At 44.3% G+C, this 23,935-nt stretch overlaps 1 protein-coding gene across 1 annotated transcript in view; it reads right to left on the reverse strand.

Moving 5' to 3' along the window:
* Positions 1–1,298: 1,298 nt before the first annotated feature.
* Positions 1,299–23,935, reverse strand: part of myt1lb (myelin transcription factor 1-like, b) — a gene marked incomplete at both ends in the record, with an annotated part of 56,870 nt that continues 34,233 nt past the window's right edge. Inside the window, 16 exons of the mRNA XM_079226742.1 lie at positions 1,299–1,439; positions 2,316–2,378; positions 3,060–3,203; positions 3,291–3,394; positions 3,720–3,814; positions 4,602–4,823; positions 6,913–6,996; positions 7,132–7,194; positions 7,844–7,912; positions 8,708–8,770; positions 9,238–9,359; positions 11,143–11,373; positions 16,771–17,060; positions 17,487–17,713; positions 18,597–18,704; positions 20,539–20,629. Coding sequence (XP_079082868.1) covers positions 1,299–1,439; positions 2,316–2,378; positions 3,060–3,203; positions 3,291–3,394; positions 3,720–3,814; positions 4,602–4,823; positions 6,913–6,996; positions 7,132–7,194; positions 7,844–7,912; positions 8,708–8,770; positions 9,238–9,359; positions 11,143–11,373; positions 16,771–17,060; positions 17,487–17,713; positions 18,597–18,704; positions 20,539–20,629 — 2,117 coding nt within the window. The remainder of the gene's footprint in view (positions 1,440–2,315; positions 2,379–3,059; positions 3,204–3,290; positions 3,395–3,719; positions 3,815–4,601; positions 4,824–6,912; positions 6,997–7,131; positions 7,195–7,843; positions 7,913–8,707; positions 8,771–9,237; positions 9,360–11,142; positions 11,374–16,770; positions 17,061–17,486; positions 17,714–18,596; positions 18,705–20,538; positions 20,630–23,935) is intronic.

Here is a 23,935-nt window from a genome sequence, read left to right on the forward strand (position 1 = left end):
AATCGTACAGACAAAAAAGTGGAACTCATATACTTTCCCTTCTAAAACTCAATGTCCAGGTTCCCCTCTCCTTTTTAAAAAGACTTTTTTTGTATTAAAAGATTTGTATAAAAATCAATATTTTACATAGGCTATATTAAAAAGATTCACGTTACCCCGCTATGCTTATAAACAAGAAATTGCATATACCCAACCTTTTTTTTTCTCTTTTTTGTTCTTTTCCTTTGCAGATTGCATTCCGTACCTACGACACACGACTGATTTAGGTATTATATTGCTGAGACGTTTCTTGATCCGACCAACGCGAGTCTCCAAATTGCGCAGATTTGACACCGAAAGGCTAGAATGTGGTCATTGTCTTTACACGTCCTTCTGTTTGAGCTTAGCTTCGGATGAGCACGTGAACATGCACCGCACAGATGTGTTCCTCTAGGAAGGAATTGGCTCTCCTAGATCATGGGATTTTCCACCATCGGGTTTCCGTGTAATGATGTTTACAATAGAACTATTCATACATACATTCATACATACATCAGGTCAGTTTCCTCCCCGGATTCATTTACAGCACCAGTTAAAAAATGCCCCCACCTACAGCTACACGTCTTGGATTTTCTGTTTCTTTTTCTTTTTTTGTGTTCTTCATCAAAACAAAACACAAATGATTCTCAAGCATTGTCAGAAAATAAAGCGATTCGCTAACCGGTTCTTGCTCTTGGACAATCTACACGCAAGAAGAAGAAGAAGAAGAAGAAGAAGTAGAAGAAGAAGAAGAAGAAAAGAAAACATCTAAAATCATCGAGTCCAAAATCATCCAGTGAGGAGAAAAATACGTAGCTTCCTCCTTGCTTGTAGTCTTTTTTTCATTTGTATTTCACTGTCCAGTTTTTTTTTTTTCATCTAAAATGCTTCGCCGTCAAGCAATAAAAAGAACTCTCGTACCATTATCATTAGCTTACTGTTCAGAAATATACACTAAAAATGTGCATATACGAGCAGCTAGAAACATTACATGACACGATGTCAGCTCATATGAAAACATACAAAATGTGAATGTCCTCAAAAACTATTTTGCCGTCGACTCTTTTTGTGTTCTTCCTCAAAGCAAGGCCCAAAAAGAAAGGAAAGAAAGAAATCATCTGGAGGTCTTTTCTCAGCATCGCACCTCTTGTTTTGTTTTTTGTTGAGAGAGCAGAATTTAGAATATATAACACTATATAATACCAAACCATCACTGCCTGTTTGTATGTGGATCTGATTGGTGGCCCACATCTGCTGGGAACAAAAGTCTCTCACTTTCTCTACACTTGAATCCCTTGAACAGCTTGCTTGATGTTCTCCAACAGGACTTTGTTTTCTGGGCTCTGGTACTGGTCCTGGTTCGAGTACATATCCGTGAGGGTGGTGACGTAGGCGTCAAAGTTCTGCTCGCTGATTGGCTCCTGCAGGACCAAAGACACAACATGGAAGCTGTTAGAGGATTCAAAAGGTGCATACTTCCCCACCTGGACCCTGTTTTCTCATGTTTCTGTGTTCATGAACTTGATCCAGTATTGAGGACGAACGCAGTAATGGGACGTTACTATGTCCGCTAAAGGGATCCACAGGAGCACCACCTGCCTCCTGGTCCACCCTCCCCTGCCTGTTGACCCTCTCGCTCCTCCTCCACTCTCCATCCGTAGCCTCTGGCTCAAATAAATATGGGTTGCCAAGTTGCCATTGGTAACCATTTTGAGAAATTGGCAAACTTGGTCTTTGGTTGGCCATCAGTGGCACAACTTTTTTTTATCATATGGAAAAAATAGGGACAGTAAACAGCAAATGATGTCATGTTACAATATAATTGCGTAGTACTCAAAATATAAAGGGGACTCAAAATGGCGATCGTATTTTCAGTTCTGGCGACCGAGAGTTGATGCCTGGTTGCCCCTTTTAAAAGTTAGATGTTGGGGCGTGGTCTCAACATGCTGCCATGACGCTGTCTTCTGCCAACACATCTAATCTGAGCAAGACTCTTTCCATAAAGTTGTCAGACTGTTTCAGTGGATGTCCACTGAAGGTGAGGCGTTAGATCACATAGTGGCTCTGCAGCCTTCTCCCTCAATACTGGACCAATGGCTGACATTCTTGTCACTTGGACACAAAAACATGTGAAAATCCAGGTTTAAAAGTACCAAAGTTAAACTTTAAGAGTCTGAAAACCTTCCTACAGTCTACCATGTGTCCTGAAGTGAATGTCATCACTAAGTATTAGGATTGTGATTCTTTGCTTCCATAATAAGGACAACATTTAAGGAGAAGAGAAGTCATCTTCTTACTTGCTGGTGCAGCTGTAAGCAGCTGTTGTTCCTCGGAGGAGGCTCTTTGTGTGCCAGCGATTTCTATGGAGGCAGAGGAGGGAAACATTTCTATTAGTTTGATTTGAGAAGCTGAGCTCTTATTCTTACATTGAAACACTAGAGGGCAGTGTTTGATATACAGCGCGCACACACACACACACACGGATGAAGACATAGAAGGACAGACCATGGTGTCGGAGTACCGAGGTCAAATTCGAACTAAGCTGCATGGATTTATCGGAATGACAACTGAGCCATTATGCGCGAGGATGTAATGAAAGAATGGCACAGTGAGGGATGAAAAACAGAATGGAATACGTTTCTTTTTCTTCTGCAAGAGCGCCCCCAAAAAAAGACAGAATGATAGACGACAAAAGACAGTGTCTGAAGGTTATGGATATTTTGCAAACAAAAACAAAAAAACTATTCAACCAAAAGTAAGTCAAGCACTTTGCTGTACACTTTAAATCACCATACCATTCTAAAAGCACACACTCAACCTCAATGTAAACTACTGTATATACACTTTTGTTTCACCTAAGCCGCTGAACTTGTTGGAATAAAAACACTGTGTAAAAAACGGCCCAATCAAACCTCATCTCACACTGTTTGGAAAGACAAGCAATGCTCCATGGTAGACTAGGCATGCACAGTGTGGTTGAAGGCACAAATAATAGAAGCTACGGTCGGCTATGTTCTGCAACCTGAGCGGCTTGCCCTTACCATATGAGGGAGCTGGACATTAGCTAAACTGTTAATCAGTGACTGGCTGAGGTTGGCCAGCTCATGCAGGAGAGATTCATTTTGCTGTTCAATCACCTTGTTTTCCTCCTCTATGGACTTCAGGCTGGACTCCATTGTTGTGATCTGGGGGGTCACAGGATGTTACAGCGCTGTGTTGGCTCACTCAGACGTACAGAAACACACAGGCCGCTGACCGTAGAAGGGACTTACCTGTGTTCTGAGTTTGATCATGTCCGCTTCCACCTGCGAGTTCGATTCACTTATATCTTTGATTTCTTCATCCAGCTGTTTGATATCCTCTTCATGCTCCAGTCCTACAGAGGAGCAGCGGCAGCAACACATTACCGCCTCAGTTAGAAACTAGATGAACAGTCTTTGTGTTGGACTCGAGTAATTACAAAAGGCACAATATGAGAGTGACTGTCTGCGCTCCTCAATAGAACTGAACTGATTAAGACTTAACAATCCCACAGACAAATATTCTACTTGAGATATTTCATGTCTAAGCCCCGCCCTGTTCTTCATCATTGACCTCCTCCCCCTGAACGGCAGTTTATTTACAAGGTCAGCCTTCGTTAACTTGTTCCACACCCGTCCCTGATTGGCTGTGTTGTGTGGGTGAGCGGTCGTTGTAGTTACCGTTGCCGGCATGTTGCTGCTTTATCGTTAGCATTTCCACTCCAGAGAGCCTGGCTTTCCTCATGGCCGAGGTGGCGCGTGGACAACCGGACAGACTGCAGGTAGCGGCGAGGAGAAGCAGTGATTCAGTATGTGACACACTCATGCAGGGAGGCTGAGGGGAAACCTTCCATTGAAGTCGCTCTTAAAAGAAAAGTTCCACTAGCTGCTTTCTTGCTGCTCAAACAACTCACATGTCTGTACAGTAAATATGTAGCTATAGCTTAGCTTAGCATAACAACTGGAAACGGGGCTGTCACAATATATAAAATATCACGACACAATAATCTTTGCCAAGAATTTACAAAAACGACATTGCAATTATTATAAAAAAGAAGAAGAAAAAGAAATAATACTGCTTTTGACCACAGGTGCCGCCAAAAAGAGCACAAAATGAACGTTTCTTGTAGCCATCCACTTGCGGGGTGACTGTGGCTAAGTGGTTAGCATGCCCTTCTTTCAATCAGAAGGTTGGTGGTTCGTGCCCCGGCTCTGATAGTCCCTGTCGTTGTGTCCTTGAGCAAGACACTTAACCCCTAACTGCTCCCCGTTGCTGTGTCTGCGGTGTATAGAGCAAAACATGTAAGTCGCTTTGGATAAAAGCGTCAGCTTAATGTAGTAACTTTAAATATCTTCAATATTTAGGGCATTGTGACACCCCTAACTCATTAACATATTACTATTTATGTAATCTGTATGAAACCCAAAGTGTGTGTTCTCTTCATTGTATTTATCCTTGTTTTAGACCTAAGCTTAAGTTTTTTTTGAGGAAGGAAATGCAGATCTTAAGGATTCAAACAATAAAAAAAGTATGTCCCACTTCGCACTTCGCCCTTGACCCACCTCCGATGTGTCAGGAAGCTGCCGCTGACGTGACCTGAGCCGTCGCAGCCCGGCGTGGGGCAGGACATGCCCTCCGTCTTGCCGGACTTCCACGTGAACTGGATGCCGTTTAGGTAGCCGTCCTTCTGTCTCTTGGCTGCTATGGGGCACCCCGATGCGCTTCTGTGGGACGCGTACTTCCCCGTCACGTGTCCCTGTCCGTCACAGCCTGGCACTGGACACCTTGGGGACGACAAAGTGGAAAGTTCTCACTCAACAGTTTAGTTCATTTATCGTCACACATCCATTCAACCGTGACCTTCATTTGCTCACGTATTCAAAGTTGATGCCATCATCTTTTCATCGTATTGGAGACGTCATCCTTTTTTTTGACCTGCTGAGTCTCTGCTACTGGCTCTCTGGTGTACACTACAGTGTGTCTGCCTCCTGAGTACTAAAACACCACAGACTGTATAAGCCAACATCATTTTTCTGTTTCCCCTCTATCTCCACTGCTCTGATATAAACAAAGATACCATCGCCTTATTTAAAGCTGTCCCAGTGGCAGCCTTATCACAGTTTGGGAATGCTGACAGGGCATCGGCAACAGTGCTAATCAGATGAAATGAGGCAGTAAATTATTCCAAATGTCACAGCTCCCAAAATGGATTATGGGGTGACGCTTGCTACAGTTGTGAGAGAATCAAGTCTGCCTGCGAATAGCAGCAGCCTGGTTTTAGTTCAGCTTCATGGCTGTTGGACTGCAAAGAGATACACAGGGGTTATCACGTGCACTGCTGCTGTCTGCCACACAACATGAGACCTTAACTCTCGGAAAACATGGATCAGGAGTCAGAGGAATCTGCTCAACTGATCCATGAGCACCAAGGCCTTCAGGGGACAGTCCACTGGAAAACCTCAAATACATATTTCCCCCATCTTACCTGTAGTGCTTTTTTATCAGTCTAGATATCGAGTTATCGGCAGTAGAGGACGTCTGCCTGCTTTCCAATATACTAGGAATATGTGACATTCAGCTTGTGGTACTCAAGCACCAAAAAAAGTTAAAAAACTTAAAAGCGATGTCTCTTTCGAGACATCCTGACCCTGTTACTCAAGATAATCCACAGAGCTTGCTGTGAGAACTTTCATGGGGGAAATATTTTCTTTCTGCCATAGTTCCTCCATGAAGCCAACTGAAGTCATTATGAAGTAACTATGCGCTCCTCAAAGCTACCAGACTCCACTGATAAAAAAACAACTGCAATTTGACCTCGCACCACACGGGAGTTGCTGGCCTCCAGCTGTGACTTTGGTGCTTTAAAGGGTTTGGATTCACCAAAGTCCCACAATAACACTAACTAACTAACCGATGGAGGCAGAAACCCCGCGTTGTACGAGGCAACATTACAGCTCATTTTCCAATAGAATCTGGTGGCTTTGGTGAGAGCAAAAGGTACTTCCCCATCAGAAAGGTCATGCGACACAAATATTCTAAATATCAGAATCAGAACCATTTATTGCCATGTATGTTTTCCCATACAAGGAATTTGTCCTGGTGGGAGGTGCATAACATTTAACATTTAACAATAAACAGAGTGCAATAAATAGGAGCATGGATATTTACAATTGAATCTACAGTAGAATATAAAATGAAAGTTCAAATAAAGTGCATTTAGCATACACATATAATGATATAGATTATTTTACTTTTCTAAAATAAGTTTAGCTGCTGCATTCCCTTGTGTCTCTTACTGGTTTTCAAAGCTCAAACAGTGAATCAAAATAGTTGACAAAAATATTTGAATGTCAGCAGAGCACGCTGACACGGGTACTGTCCCTCGCCATCCAACAGAACGGCACCGGCTAGATCGGTGTGTTATTTGTGCTCTGCACCACCGGAGAAATCAATGCAGCTGCAGGGCCGAGGCCAGAGACGCCCATCGTGGGATTTAGGGAGAGTCCGATCAATCTCTCTCCGTGTCTCTCCTTACCGGTGTGTCACCAGAGAGCTGCAGAACCCTTCTCTACACCGATACAGCCTCTGCTCCTTGGGCTTGAAACTTCTCTCTCGCGCCACAGTTGCCTCGTCAGAGCCAACGCTGATTTATTCCTGTGCTCGGTCAAACAGCAAATGCGCTGATTGAAAAAAACAAAAACAGCACCAGGCTCTTTTGTTTGCCCGTTCGCGCAGCTTACTCGTGTCATTTTCAAACAGCAGAGGGGAAGTCATGTTTTTATATTTCTCATGGGAAATGCAAAGTAAACAGCAAGCAGCGAGCAGGGGTTTGAAAGGGAGACGGGAGACTGATGATCAGCGGCTGTGCTGTACCTGATGGGTTCCTGGTCCTCCTTGTTCTCTTTGCTGTGGATGATCTTTATCCCACTTTTCCTGGCCCGCGGACACCCTGAGAGACTGCAGATAAATATATGTGTTTGTGTGTGTTACAGAGCTGCAGCATATAGCGTGTGTGTGTGTGTGTGTGTGTGCGAGAGAGGAAGTAGCAGAGTGAGTTTACTTGTGATACATTTAGGATGTATGTTTTTGTACCTTCTGTGTGAGGCGTAGTTGCCAGTGATATGTCCCGAACCATCGCACCCTGGTGTCGGGCACCTGGGGCAGAAAACACAAAAAGGGCTCAGGGTCTACAGCAAAGGTGGAGCATCCTGAGGATAATGTAAACACGGGGCCGTGTATGTGTCGAGCTTTTACAGGCGTGGTTATGTCCATTTCCTATAAAAGGAAAGGTTTGCTTCACGAGGGTTATCATTACATTTCTGTGCCTTATTTTGTATATTTTCTTATACTAATAGCATTTACCTCCTTTTTTTTGTATTCTTAATTTTAATTTTTACCTTTAGCCTGAAGTTTTAAGTTATTCTGTGTGGAGCGAGGACCTAGTAAAGTACGTTTTTCATTGTACGGAGTAACTGTCTGTTACAATAAATACAATAAAATACACAGGTAGGGGTCCTGTGTCTATCCATATAGCTTTACAAGAACGCCATAACATTCAACGTATATAAAATAAATCAGTACTTATTAGAAGGATCACCAGTTTGGTTCTTTTTAAGGGCTTTGTTGACTACATGAAATCATTGAATATCAGCAGACTTGAAGGCAGTGGAATAAAGCTCATGGCTCCGTGTTGGAGCAGCCTGCTGTGCTTCACCTCATGTTATGTGCACTAACTCTAATAAGCTGGCAGAATGAGCGAGACACACAAATCAAACACATATCAGTGAATCATCTCACGCCTTACTTGAGCTCTTGTGCGTTGTTGGCCAGCATACTTCGAATGCTTTTATCGGCTAAAGGACAACCTGAGAGACTGAAAAATACAACCAGCGGAACATTAGTCACACCCCGGCCGCTGCAACACAAAGTAATCTCTCAGACCACACTCGTCTCTGCACGCAGACATTTATAAACACATGAATACATAAAACTGGGAAATGCAAAAAAAAAAGAAGCCATGATGCAAGTGCAGGGAGCTGATTTAAATAAGTTAAACCTCTGAGTGTTTGAATTCCTATGTAACAACAAGGAAGTCTCTTTCCCGCATGGTGTGCTCCGCACTCTACTTCAAACGGGACGGAGTGAATAAAACATAGGGAATTAACATATGGGGTTGTTTTCAAAGACTACAACTTAGCTGGAACCACAAGCTTGTTCGGGGGAAATCTTGTGTACGTCCGCCTCCAGACTGCTATCACTCGGCCCTCGCAGGCTCACCTCACACTGCAACGCTCGACAACTCTGCCCAAGTCTCCTCACTCTGAACGGCCAATGCTTAGTCTGAGTTGCGCTGTGGGAAGGGCCCGCAGGACTGAATAACATCGGCTTAGAAGGCTTTACGGCCGGCCCATTGAGAAATCACTTCATCCCGAGGTTTAGCCTAAAAACGAGCGTGCAGCCGATCTTTAATTCATTTAGTCTTCGCTTGTTTCATGACAGCCTTGTGTCGGCAAGCCAATAGTCAAAGGGCTAGCATATGAGAGAGAGAGAGAGAGAGAGAGAGAGAGAGAGAGAGAGAGAGAGACATCTGCCTCCCGGTGTTTGACAGCATAGTCGAGGTAAGCTGAAAACAATAAAGAGAATCCACCAGGAGAAAAGGAAGTCACACCTTCCATGTGAGGCAAAATTGCTCGTCAAGTGACCGCTTCCATCACACTGTGATGTGGGACATTTGCCACCGGAAAAATAGACAGATTTATCAGCCCAAAGGGAAGGAGAAGGAAATGTGAACGTTTCAGAAAAAGGCTGGAGGGCGAGAGAGGGGGTTGTTTCTGATTGTTTTTCACTGTTGTTTTTTTGTTGTTTCCAGTTTAGCTTCACTGTCCGTGATCGTAACCGAGGTTTCCTGAGATCGGCTACACTAGCTGTGCTCTTAGAAAGATGCAGCGTGGGGGGAAGACTGTCATGAAGGCATCAGAGGAAGCTGCCAGCTCTGAGATTGGTGTGGACAAATGGATGAAGCTGTTAAATAAAAAGTCACAGAGCAAGGCCAGCAGCACAGAGAACGGGGGCAGGGGTTCCCTGAGGTCAACTGGAGCAAAGAGAAAAGATAAAGACAAAATAGAGAAATAAGATGAGGGAGGAGGGGGAGAAGCAAGGGGAGTCGGGTGGATTGGCCCTTTGGGGAGAGGCTCTTACGTTATCAGATCCTTCTTGCTCTCCTTGCAGTGGCCGTACTTGGGCTTGGGGCTGGGCATGATGACGTCGCCGGTGTAGGAGCGGTCCTCCAGCAGGTCGTGGAAGGGGTCCAGGTCGTCCGGCTGAGATCGGAGAGGGAGAAGGGGAAGAGGAAGAGAGGGATGAAGAGGGATTTCTTTTTGTCTCTCGCTCCATCGTTACACATTCAGGAAATCATGCGCGTGTGCAGTTATTATACAACACACGCACTCAACTGCCAGTTAGAAAGGATTTCATTAACTGGCACATGATGAAACTCATAACGAGAGTTTCTCATAAAACAGACACACAGACACACACACACACACACACACACACACACACACACACACACACACACACACACACACTTCTGTCTTGTCAATTTGAATGCTAATGGTTGAGCCTCTGTGACTATTGAGTGACTATTGAGCCTCACCTGTCAGTCTAACAGAGCAAGAAAATAGATCCCGAGAGGAAATAATGACTCAGTGCCAAACATGGTGTGTGTGTGTGTGTGTGTGTGTGTGTGTGTGTGTGTGTGTGTGTGTGTGTGTGTGTGTGTGTGGTTTGCACATGTTCGTACAGCATTCTGCCGTGTGTGTGAGGACAGAACATCAAGGGGAGTTGGCCTGCTCTGCTCTCGTAATGCACCAGTCAGCCTGCTAGATGGCACTGCAGCGCAGCGTCAGAGCCGAGCCGAGCCGAGCCGAGCCGGGGCTGTGCTTCGTCTGCAGTGTTTGCAGCCGCTGCACGACGGCTGTTGATGCAAAAAAAAAAAAAAGAAAGAAAAAATATCCTCTTTCTTTTCTTTGGCGCTGGCAGTGTACGTACAGTAATGCCCATAAGGAGACGGGTCCAGATCCAGCCCAAATTATCCGGCGCTCAAGCTGTCTCCGAGTGTGTGATGCTGGGTCAGCCAGCGAGCGCCTCCAATTAAAGGGAACGCAGGCTGAGAGGCAGACAGGAAGGAGGATGACACATGCATACATACAGGGCGGAAAGTAGGCTGGGGATGGAACTCGCATATCCACACAGACGCACTCCCAAAGAGACCTGGGTACAGACACACACGCTCGCACATTAATATTCACATCCTGCACACACACCGACGCGTGTGTGTGTGCGTGCACGCACTCGTGCACGCCGCCGACAGGCGCACCCAGCAGTGCTGCATTGATTTCCAGCAGTTCTTTGATGAGATGAGCTATTCCGATTCCCTCCCAAGGTGCTACTTTGCATAATTCATTTTTTGGAGAGGAGCGAAAATGTAAAAACAGAAAGCCGGCATGCGGGGAGCATGATACAAACAGAGCGGATACCTCTGTGCATGGCAACGCTGACATCAATTAACATGCGGATTCATTAGGTTTCCCTCAAAAATCCCTCGTATGACTTTCTAATCATTCCAAAACGGCGTGTGAGACAAGGAGGTGCCAAACCTGCAAGACAATCAGCCGGCAATGCAAATGTTTGACTTGCAGACGGTGTGTTGAATCAACGGCTTGGAGGGAAATCATTTGGGCTGAGACACATTGAACAGACAGTACGCCGACTGTACCGTCTACCGGCATCACAAACCACACGCTATCACTGCTGCTTTACAATCAGCATTTGCATTGCAGCTATTTTCCCGTCAACGTTTCTGTCTCGATCCTGGCGAGCGTCTTCAAGGAAAGTGAATATGTGAGTCTTTTGGTCAAAAATGGGACATTCTTATACATACGAGTGATGACGAAATGTGTCCTGCTCCAATTAGAACAATTCTCTTAAAAATGTCTTTAAGGTGACTCAACCTTGACAGGAAACGTCTCCTATATTTTAAAGATACTGACTGACCCCCCTCAAGTGAATTCCCAACGTGTTGCTTGTCGTTTCCCCCTTTACCTCTTTCTCGTCCTCGTCTATGTGTTTGATCTTGGTGTAGTCCACGGGCAGTTCCCAGCAGTCGGCCGCGTCCCCCATGCCGTAGCAGCGGGAGCCCAGCAGGGCGGCTTGCCTCTGGGGGGACATGGGCTCCAGAGGGGTGAGCACCGAGTCCCCTCCGCCGCCGCTGCACAGGCGCTTGCTCATACTCAGGTCCAATGTACCGTTCTCATCCACGTCTAGACCCGGGCTCTGGAAAGTGGGATGTGGTTTGTGTGTGGTGTGGGGGGGATGAAAGAGAGCGAGAGTTTCTGATTAAATAGCAGTCAAATTCATATTCTAGCATCAGAGTAGAACAGTAAAACAGTAGCGGAACACATAGCGAATACTAAAGAAGTACATGAAGAGTGCTTAGATTTGTCTGTTCCTCCAGTGATGTCTTCACTTTTGAAGTTTTTTTTCTTCTTTTTTAGATATCTGGCATAGATGGATCAAGAACACCTGCAGTTCAAACACCTGAAACAACATTCCAGTGTGTTGTTTTTTTTGTCAGTCTGGGACAAAACATTGGACACCACAGCAATGTGGTGTGACACTCACAAAAGAGGGTCAAAAGAAGAGCAGGTCATCAGTGCTCAAGGACGAGTGCATGAATCTCTCTCTCTCTCCTTTGCAGTCAGAAGTGTGTGTGTGTGTGTGTGTGTGTGTGTGTGTGTGTGTGTGTGTGTGTGTGTGTGTGTGTGTGTGTGTGTGTGTGTGTGTGTGTATGACTTGTTGTGTGTGTGTGAGCCTAATGTGAGTGGACATCACAGGGGGTCAGGGGGTGGGGTTGGGAGCAGTTATGAGCAGCAGTGGCCGGAACTAGACTGCTGCAGTCCCAAAAATAGAGGCACACCGATACTGTGTTGAGGAACTAAGTGGGCCACATCCAGCGGACAGCCTGGGCTTCGCCTCCTGAGCGAAGTCTTCCATCTGTACCTTCTTTAAATCCACATCCGGCCTCGTGCCGCATGCAGCCGAGCTCCCGCTGCCGGAAGGCTTGTGTTTTTTTGGTAGGCGTGTGCATGTTTGTGTCCTTGCTCTCATCAACGTCTCTCTCTCTAACTCCCTTTCTTCATCTTCATCTCCCTCCTCCTCCTCCTCCTTTCTCTTGCTTTCTTTCACGAGAAGGAAAGCCTGCTCTAATGCTGATTCCAGCCGACAGTGTCCCTAGGGGTGGATTCTCCTGGTGTCTGAAGCCAAAAGCTCTGTGACGCACATCGGCTCAAACGCATGGAGAATGTACTGGGCATGAACACGGCAAGATCCAAGGTCAAAAAAATAGTCAAAAAAAGGGCAGATAAACAATATTACTGCTGGATCATTAGCGAAGAAAAATATCTCACTATGAATAATAAAAGATAGAATAAAGAAAGTTGGGAACCATGCAAGACAAGCGGAGACGGGTGACTATAAGGCAACAGTCTATACCTCTCAGCTGACTTCATCCGGCGAAGACTTTATTCAGATTATACAGAAAAGGAAAAGGATTAAAAGATTCCAGAAATGTATTTTATTTGACTACAAATGTAATTTCAAAAATCCAATTTTGATTTAAATTCTCGGATACTTGTATGGGCGTTCTACGACATTATTAAAAATGAATCTGGAAAAGCTGTTTGACCTTTCATTTTTACAGTCTTTACCTCGCTGTGCAGCAGATAATGTTCTATTTTTTTTGTATCAAATTTGAGAATCTAAATGCAATTTAAACTACATAACTTTATTTTTCACTTGCGCGAGCAATATTTCAAATAAGTTAGATCCAAATATAAAAAGACAATTTTATAACAATCATTTGAAAAATAAAAACAGCCAATGACATATTGTTTTCAAATGCTTAATCGGTACAATTTTGAAAATGAAATGTCAAAATCACTGTCCAATGTGGTCACAGAACGCCGATGAGTGTGTAAAAACGAAAAAGTTAATTTAGTTGTCATTATTATTTTCAAGTTTACATTGTCATTTTAATAAAGTTATATACTACGATGTCTTTGTCTGCCTCTAGCAAACACACACTCACTACTAACACTCTGGTAAAAGTTAAATTGCAGGTTTGGCTAGGAAGTGGATAAAGAGAGCGAGGCGAGGCAGCAGAGGAGTAATGAGTGAAGCGCCGTGAGAACAATGGAAAGGTCAAGCTGTGAGGACGGGACACAGCACACACGCTTCCTCTGGCCCCCGGATTGTGTGTCACCCTTCAATGAAGGGGACCCGCCCCTTCATATCCGATTAACGAGGATGATGTGTGAAGATGCAAAAGGGAGCGTGAGAGGTCACCGGTGGACTCCTCCCACATTACTTCTGCCCACCTACTCTGGGTCCTAAAAGAAAAGTCCCGACGTCCTCTCTGGCCTTTCCTTTACTCCGGCGGCTCTCCGTTCCCTCCCTTCTCTTCGAGCATGCTTGAGAAGTTTCTGTAGAAAGCAGCCGCTTTCCCACATATACGTTTATGGAGGCCTGTGTGTGTCTTTGAGTGAAGTGTGTTTGTTGTTGCTCAGGGAAACAAGCTTCTATTAACCTGCGGGTTTGAAAACGTTGCACTTGTTCACTTCTTCTGTACAAGAATTTCTTCAAGAAGTCATTATCCGTTCTATGAAATGACATTGTAGGTTTAGCACTGGAACAGGAAGTGGACCAGGTGTGTAATAACTTCCTCAAAATGTAATAATAATGCCTTAAAATGTAATGATAAAATCCAATAATGTAATAAAAACTTGACTGATTTGTATTAACATTTTTCCAGAACTTGGCACAACAATTAGGCAGTAGCCTTCTCAATGCAAAAGTGGGCTCTGGACTATAATGATCCTCACATCTCCACGATAACTGAATAGCTCAACATTCCTTCAACAGACGGTGCATCATAGTTCCATATTATTCTGTCTCTCTTTCTCTGTGCTTCACTGTTTTAACGTATCAAAAAACAACAACAACAACAACATGCTAGTATACATCTTATGTTGTGTTATTGTGGTTACATTAATGTAACCTATGGTGCTGTGAGACCTCCCTGTTCATACAGCTGCTTGCCTCCATTTGTGCTTTTTGACCACTGTAGAAATTGTAGTTTTTGAAAGGCTAAACGGCAACAAATATGATTGAGGATCGGGAACTTAGTGTAAGTTAGTAATGATGAATATTTGAATATCATCTAGATCAGTGGTTCTCAAATGGGGGTACGTGTAACCCTGGGGTACGTGAAAGCACTCGTACGGGAGATTGTTTTTAAATATATGTAAATGTAACATCCATTAAAAAATTCTTTAAAAATAGTTAATTAATACATATTCAATTATGAACTATAAAATAGTTCATAAACTGAATTGTATATATTCTACATTAAATCAGACACTGATGGCACAGCGCTGTGTATTACATCTTTTTTTCAACTAAGAATGCTTTGTGCTGGTTAGGGGGTACTTGGCTGAATAAATATTCTACAGGGGGTACATCACTGAAAAAAGATTGAGAACCACTGATCTAGATAGCCAGCTGAAAAAGATGTCTGCCTATATTATGGACACTATAACATGTGCTTCCACTCAATGAATATTTATGTATATTTCCGTCTCTCTCCATCTCTTTCTGGGGTGAAAATGTTGTATATCTTTTTTTCTTCTTAAATCAATATCGTCAGAAGGGGCAATTTAGACTTGTGTACTCATTGGGCATGCAGTTAACACACCAGTCATAATTTAGCTCTGATGAAGAACTTCTGGCGTTTGCTCCGGGTGTTCTTCACCACTGTTTTTGGGGAATAGAAATAACGGGAGTAACAAGCCAACCAGCTTTAAAAGTGACATATTCTCTCTTTAAATAAGTGCTGTGAGGTGGATCTAATTCATGCCGAGTGCTTCATGTGGATTTGAAAAAAGTGACTCAAAAATATTTGCAAACGTAAATATTTAAAGAAACTTTTTTTGTGAAATTTGAGAATGTAAATTGGTGTGGTGGCAGGCGGTGGAATAAGTGTTTATTCAAATGAAACCATCTCAGAGGTTGAGAGCAAAAAAGGACACTTCACTTGAATAAGTTTGACGAGCACGCGGAGAAACAGACGACCAGGCAGGGCTGGAAACAACCAAGGAGGCGCGAAGAGGTGAGTGTGTGAGGTTTCATTCAGACATAGAAAGGAACAGTGTGTGCCACGAGGTGAGGTGTTGAGATGAAAGAGGAAGAAGGAGGAAAAAAAAACCTCTGAAGTCTCCATCTTCCCATGCTGCCCTGAGAACATCCTGCCCGCCTGGCCCCGAAGCCGGAGAAGGACAGACAATGAGACGAGGTGCAGGAGCAGAGGAAGTCCTGACCGCTTCGGGCATTTGTTCCCGCCAACTTCATTCCGTTCCACTTTTCTTTGGAAGTGCGTTGCTTTTGGCTTTTTTTTTTTCCTTCTTTATTTCCTCTCTCCTTTCCCCTCCCCTCCTTCCTCCTTTCCTGTATCCTCCCTCTCCTCACCTTCCACACGGTGACATTTAAAAAAAAAAAAAAGGCTTCCTTTGCTCTCTTTCTTTATTTTCCATTCTATCACCCTCACTCTCATTATCTGGCAGTCTCTGCTGTCAACATTAGCATTAAGCCAGCGCTAGCCCTCCGCTGTGCTCTCTCTCTCTCTCTCTCTCTCTCTCTCTCTCTGGCCCCCATTTTCCAGCTCAGCGTCTGGGCACAGATAATATGGAAACACCGTCACCTTATCTGCTCAGAAATGCCACCCTGGGCTCACGCCGTGTCAAGCGACGCCTCGTCCTGCTCCTATCTGATCCCCAGACGGAAAATAAAAAAAGTGCCCTGCTGAGCCCTGAGTGTAAAACACAGCCCCCGGGTCTCTAAGGGAATGTGTGTGAAATCTTCCTATCTTTGTCAGTTCTCTGTGCCAGCGTTAGTATAATGGAGGACGCACAGCGATAATCTGTCAGTGGATTTTGTTGACTGCAGCGAGGCCGAAGTCTTGTGAAGTGAATATGTACCGCCGAGTCATGTGAGGCTGCGGAGTCGCTCCAGGACATGTGTGTGATATTGCTTTAAGACAGCCTTCAATAGGACTACTGATCATAGTTGTCAACAATGAAACCATCATTAATAATGTGTACTTAATATCGGTAAGACTATGATTTATGTTATTTTACACATATGACATTTGATATGATAACAAAATGATTCGTGAACCTTTAAGACATTGTTGATGGTTGTAAACTGTCTATGAACATGATCTGGATGCTTTGATGAAGTGCAACTGGTGATTATAATACTTTGTGGAATGGTTGATTCATATTTTGTAAAGCAAGCTATCAAAATTGTACAAATCATTTGCTAATCATGAACAAATACTTCAAGTGTTAAATGAAATGTGTGATTAAAATGTGAACTAATCTAAATCAGAATGTAACTGTTACTGTCTCTTATCAGCTATGTTACAATATACAATCCACAAACAAATGATTTCATATTACACAAACTAGTGATAGAATGACATAAATATTTAGTAAAATAAGACTAATTAGGTGTAAACCGCACGCTTAATGATGATGGTCATAATAAAGTGTGACCTTTGTAACTTCCTGTCACCTTGGTGCACAGGAAGTATGATATGAAGTGAGCCCCTCCTACCTGCGAGCACAGGTCCGGGGGCTTCCCCCCCATGGCGTGGGGCATCTCCCGGCAGCGCGTGGACAGGTTGAGGATGGCCGTGGCCGCCATGTGGGCGGCCTCCATGTCGTGGCTGTAGTCGAAGCTGCTCTTGCTGCAGGTGCTGCTGGCGCTGCTGCCCCCGCCGCCGCCTCCCGCGCCTCCTCCTCCTCCGCCTCCGCCTCCGCAGCTCAGGCTGCTGCTGCTGCTGCTGGGAGCGTAGGTGCTGGTGGTGCTGCTGGCCGAGCTGGAGGTCTTGCAGTACCGCTTGGCTGCGGGGGGTCGATGTTCAAGACATTGGAAATGAAAAGAGGACGGCGTGGTGCTGACATGATGTGCTCTATATGGGTCGTTTTCCCATTCATAAATGAGTAAATGAAGCTGAGGTGGGTTTCCCCATCAGCATATGTGTTTATGCGTTTCTGTTAAACTACTGCCCACATTTGAGGATTTCTGAAAGATATTTTTAACTAATTCAAGAAGAAGAAGATTGCTTTCTCCGTCAAACTTTTCGAGTTTAAAAAAAAAGTTCTATAAGATTTGATATTTAGTATATCAGAGGATTCCACCACAGATTCTTTGTGACCCTGAAATGTATTTCCCTATAGCAGGCCAAAGGAATCTTTATAACGTTGCGTGCACACGAGTCACCTCAATCGTGAACAACAGTAAAGACGATGAAGAACATGCAATAGTACCGTCGTAGCCTTTGGGGGAGGTGTCTCTCTGCCCGTGGACTTTGGGAGCGATGGCCCGTTTCCCGTACACTTGGTGGTTGTTACTGCCGTCGAAGGCGCTGTAGTCGAAGCTGGTCTTGGAGTACTTCTCCAGCTCCTTGGCCAGGTTGGAGCGGGGCGTGCTGGTGGAGACATTGTTCTTGTAACCATACTGTGGATAGTCCAGTTGTTTGACAAAGCACATAGGCCTGGAAAATAAATGACGAGGGGGTGCAAGTTGGACTGAGGCACTTAATATTGCCTGGGGGAAGGAGATGGAACTTGGGGTTTGGTTGAAAAATAATATTTGGCAGATGCCAGAGGAAGGGGCAGCCTGTAATACTCCAGGATTAGAACATGGAGGATGATGCGGGGGCATCTCTTTTCTTCCTCTTGCTTCATAAAAAAAGCAACTACAAGTGTTTTGCATGCCTAGTCAATACAAAACGGTCAAAATGGAAGTTCCACATTCCTTTCATTACACTTGCATACTTCTGATGGGCTTTCATCATCTGATATGCAGTTATGTCCTCAATCTAAGACCGGGAAGAAATGGAAATGTATGATCGAGTGCTGTTGATGTTCAGTTGGATATAAATATAAAATGTACAATTACTTATGACTTTTCATCAGAGCGTTTTCACGACTATCAAAGCAGCTCTCATTGAAAAAAGGCTCTGCCTCTGCTGTGATAAATGAGGCCAATTTTGCTCGAATCTAATAAAACGATCTGCCTTCAATAGTGAGCGCGGAAACACCGTGCAGTCTCTTGGAAGTATCCTCGCGGGACAGGGGAACATGAGCATAAAACAAAGACCTAAAGAATCTCAATGGCTGAACAAAACGCAGAGAAAGAAACGGAGCGAAACATGACGTTACATTCAGTGCACCTGAACACGATACAAAATACACATTTGCGTGCCCTTTTAGTGATTCAGCACCTATTTGAACACCGTGCGAGAATAGACCACATTCCATATGCACTGGAAGCTGTGGAATGACATATTATATGCCATATGTTGGCAGCCTCGGACAGAGAGTGTCATCATACGAGATATATGATATAATACGAGAGTGACGAGTGAATATTACCTCAAGACTCGGTCTGAGGCCTGGTTGGACTTGGGGATGTCGCAGCCCTGGTGCTTCTCCTGGGCTTTGGCCAGCTTCTCGGCTGCAGCGATGGGACATCCTGACAGACTGGAATGAGAAAGACACTTAGTTGCAAACTGGAACTTACATCTCGCCGTCACATGGAACGCACATTCGGTTAAATGTTGGGCTCGCTACGAGCCCTCGTCCGGCCGGTCTACCAGTTGAATATTTCCATGACTCTAGTTTGGAAAGTACTTGCTTAAAATGCAAAATTGCTCATTTTCGTCACTTTTATGCACATAAAAAACATTTGCATTCGAAGAAACGCACATTTAAAAATATTTTAAACATAGGAAAAAAAAAGTCCAAAACAAATGCAACCACGGAAATGTGCTGCAGGAAGCCCAAAAATAAATGCAATGACATCAAACACGCTGCAAATGCACAAAAACAACTGCAACAGCAAAGCGCCTCATATCCAGTCGGCACAACAGAAGCTCTCCAGACCTCGAGGGGGAGCGTTTACATCTGGCCTGAGTCTTCTACAACAGCTCTGTTAATCCGTTATTGTAAAGACAGAGGCCAGAAGTAAAAACATAATACCTTCGGTGGTGTGCGTGCATGTGTTTGTGACGTTGCATTGTTTCTGTATTAGCAGCGTGCTTGATGTTAAGGCTTTCTGCAGCACGTTCTTATTGTCATTTTGCAGCACTTTTTATTGCTGTACTAAGTTTTGGGTGTTTTTGAAGCGGCGTCTTCTCTAAAAGCTGCAGCACGTCTCTCCCATTGGACATGTTCTGGGCCGCTGCAGCCTCGTAGGCCACCGTACGTTTAACGCTTAAAAATGATAACACAATTGGCGACAGCTTGTATGTTTCTGGTTGAACGACTCAAAGTAATTCTCTGAATAGATATTCCCATATGGACAAATGCACATAAAAGAAAGAATGCTCAAACACACACGCACGCACACACACACACACACACACACACACACACACGCAGTGTTCCGATAGCTTTTCCTGGCTGTTAAACCTCCTCCTGACAACGAACTGACCAAATGTGACACCGGTTCACGTTGTTATCCTTAACCCCGATCATTCTCCATCCGGCCTGTCAACCGCAGTGTGTCGGGCCGCGGAGAAAAAAAAAAGAAGATCTTTGACAATGGCCCCGAGCAGCCAGTGCAGAGCTGTACTCGTGAACACCAGTCATCAGACGTGCGTGACTGTGTGCAGGTGCGAGAGCGCGCATCGGGGTTGGGAAGTGGCGGCATACGGAGGTGTACATGGACTTCCTCGGCGAAGGTGAAAGTTTACTGCGCGTGTCCACGTGCGTGTCTATTTTGCGGAGGCCGCTGAGCGCAGCACGGAGGCACCCCGGTCCTCCCAGGTCTGCACCTTCTCCTGTCACCCCGGCTGAGCGGCAGAGAGGTGCTAATGGCTGCTGCTGGGCCCAGACTCCCTGAGCATCTGCTGCGGGGTGACACTCCTCTCTCACTGTCACCTTGCTCCCGTCAACCCTCCCCCCACTTCTATTTCCGTTTCTCCCTCCAAAACCTGCACCTGATGGATGCCGCTTTGTTTCTTCTTTTTTCAGGCGAGAGCTGATAAATGATTTATGCTGCGGAGGGCGTGAATTGCTGCATTCTAATCAGGCTCGGTTACACCGTGGGGATTGTTAAGCAGCTGAACTACGTTAATTATTCCCTTCTACCCGACATCAGAAGCAAGACTTTCACACACCGGAAGAAACTTAAGTAAGAAAAAAAAAGAATGGTTTTGGACAATAACTAAACAGAAAGATGATGTGTGAGGAGGGGTGAGGATAAAAAAAAAAAATATATCACAAAAAATAAAAATTACAAAAATCCCACGGTGAAAAAAACAGAGGAGGGTGCAACATGGACAGTGCCACACACGGGCAGGCTGTCACTTACCTTCTGTGGGAGTTTCTGTTGCTATTGACATGGCCGCGTCCCGTGCAGCCAGGCGTAGGACACTTAAGAACATTCTCATACATAGCCACGACTTCACGCAGACAGGAGACAGGAGTGAAAGACAGGGAAGGTTAGGAGCCCCTTTACAATCACGCACGAGCTCTATTAGTGTGTGAGGAGCTTGGCATTATAAACATCATTAAGAAATGAGCCTGTGTGAACCCAAATGACCCCTTCTTCATTTTAATGAACACTAGTTGGAGGGGGCAGGCGAGGGTTTCCCACCATATTGCTTCCACTTATCCGGCCTTTCAAATTAGTATTCATGGAATGGGGACAGTCATGAATAAAAAGATGTCATTTGAGTTGAACAGGACAGAGCCGGCACGAGACGGAGATGGGGGGACATTTTGGGCATGCAGAGAGCAGAGCGGCCAACGGTTAGCAATCATGCAAAACACCGGCCTTGAAATCAATGGAGGAAGCGTGGAATACAGCTCCTTGATAGACTGAGCTTTGTTATCGGCCGTCCGTTGTTCGGGTAGATAGCGCCGTCTTCAATACCATTTACCATTAAAACAGTCCATAACTGTCTCGGATCCCCTCGGCAACCAGCCAATTAGATTAATGATCTATGGATGTCCGAGAGGAGCCGTCGGAGCACCGCGGGCGCCGGGGAACTGGTCGTCTCCAAATCAGCGGCGCGCACACAGAGCCAAACCCCATCGGCTCCGGCTTCATCATTATCACCCCCTTAAACTTTAACCCCTCATCATCCTCCTTCCCTCACATGCTAATTGCCGTTCGGTGCAGGTAATTGGACAAAAGCCTGCCACCTCGACATGCCACAAGCCAATACATTATGCATATCCCAGGTTTGCCCTGTCCTCTGCAAAGACACACGTGTAGCGAGGCGAGAAAGAAAAGCAGCGGTGGACGCTGAGGAAAGAATAGTACGAGGGAGCAATGTGGCTCGCAAAGGTAATTCACTTTTAAAGAGAAAAAACAAAGACTCCCATGCGAGACGATTCATATTTTAGCATTGCACAGAAAAGATTCACAATGAGCAAACAGGAATGGGAATTAATGAATTTGAGATATAATTTAATCGTCAGTTTTCACATTTCCCAAGGAACAGTCTGGTTGCACTGTGTGATTTGCCAATTAAATGAAGCCACTACATTAATAATACATTGTCCATTCAGTACAGCAAACGTGTTAATAGGGGAGAAAGACTTGCCCAGCGATGCCGATGGGTTTTCAATGTAACGAGTCCCCGGGACCCACAGGTGGTCATTTGAATGGGTCCCCAATAAAAATGTGGGTTTATTGACAAATTACATTGTTAAACATGCGTTTTATGTTGGTTATCTATTATTGTTATTATATAAAAAAGAACATCTAAAAGTGTGTTTAAATCCATTCAAATTTAAATGAGCTACTGAATAAATGTAATTGTTCATCATTTTGAGAAATCTGCTTATCTTGTTTCTTTCTGAGAAGAGTTCATAGCCACCCAATTAAAAACTCATTCTGACACCGACTACTAGCGGTGTAGCAGACCATAGTTGATCTGTGACCGTACGGATCCCACCCACCATGGATTATTTATAGTTTAACCATCATTGTGTGAAATAAGAGTTTTACTGACAGTTGTTGTCAGCCGATAATCAGTAAAAAATATGCGATCAGGAGATCTTCATCAATGCTTTCTAGTCGCTGATCTCTGGTGAGGCTACATTGTGAACAATATGAGCTAGTAACGTTAGCCGCTAACGCACGGAGGCTCCTTTGAGTTACTTACTAGCATGTTAATAAGTGTCTGTTCAGTGAAAATGAGTATTGTGCGAAGGTTAATTATAACATTATCGTGATGTGTTCAATGTAATCTTCTAAAAAGTCGTTTTTGGTGAGAACTTCAGTAAATCCAGTTGTTAAATGAGATGCTTTCACAACAATATAAAGAGATATTAGAGATTAATTATGAGCTGTTATTCTCCTTAACACTACCTCTAAGCACTTTATAATACATCAATAAAACTACTAATAGTTTGTATCAATAAAAAAACAATGATTTATTTTCTTATAATCTGAATTGTGTTTTTATGCAAATAACCACAATGACTGACTATAACAAAGTACAAGGATATCATTTGGAATTTTTGATGGTTTACTCTGACTTCAGAACAGTCAACATGATTTTTCCAGATGGTGGTGAAATAAAAAAATAGTCTAGAGCCTTGTATGCCAGCGTCTTAACAAAACAACAACCAAAACGGCTCGTCGACTATGTGATCAGGAATCTTAAAAAAACATTTGCTCCCTTTTTGTCCTGCTGATCCGATCTGAGACTCAAAACCACGATACCATCCAGACCGTGAGCTTTGTGATCCGTTGCGCCCTTACTTACCACCGCACTGGTTTTCATTCAAACTCAATTATGATGGTGTGTTAACTGCATGCCACATTGTATGATTTGGGGGACCGCCACATTTTGTACTTTTCTTTTTTGGTCTCAAACAGAAAAAAATCAAAAATGTAAACAAAAACCTCTCGTTGATTTGAACCAGAACGACCTCACAGGCAGCTGCTTGTGTGAAACAAAGCGCCTGTATGAGACTATTGACCACATATTGTGGCCTAAGGAAACTCAAGTCATCTAAAGCAGCTCACCTTTTAATAGCGAGTGTGTGTGTGTGTGTGTGTGTGTGTTTCCCTCTCAAGTGTCCTTTTGAAGGGGGAAGAAGGACTGAAGATGACGCCGCAGAGATCCAGAGGAGAACTCTGTGTGATAAAAAGCATCCTGTGCAGTATTGGTGGTATCGTTTCCCCCCAAAAGTCAGCCCCATCAACACAATTGAGGCACAGGAGGAGGAACAGAGACATCGTATTCCAAAATCTCCAGTGACAATCAATTCAAGCCCATTCCAAATTCCATTTTGGGGCTCTCGATCCTGGCCAAGGTCAACTGCTCTGAGTCATTTCACATTTCTGAGAGAGAATCACACCTCAGGTTAGAACCAGAGTCGTCTGCGACACCGCTGGACTTTACAAGCCTGGCTTTAATGGCGACTAATTTCTTTGCCATTATTAAAAAACCTCTTTTATTTTGATTGCGGTCTGGGTCTCGACCGATCATAACTTGATTTTCACGCTGCAGTCAATGAAACGTGTAAATGGGCTTTTATTGAGAAGTTTGCACAAGGTGAACGAGACTAAATAGCCGGGGTGGGATCTCGAAAGGGAAAAACTCCCTATTCGTTCCACGGCTAATGTTTATTGCCACTTCACTTGATCCGTGGCTCGGAGATATGATACAGCCCGTCTATTCAACAGAACTTAATTAACCAAGGACTACAAGTAAATGAATGGGTTTTATGGCATGGGAGGCTGTGGC

Source organism: Taurulus bubalis (genome assembly GCF_910589615.1).
Source record: "Taurulus bubalis genome assembly, chromosome: 1".
In the NCBI taxonomy this organism is placed as follows: Eukaryota; Metazoa; Chordata; class Actinopteri; order Perciformes; family Cottidae; genus Taurulus; species Taurulus bubalis.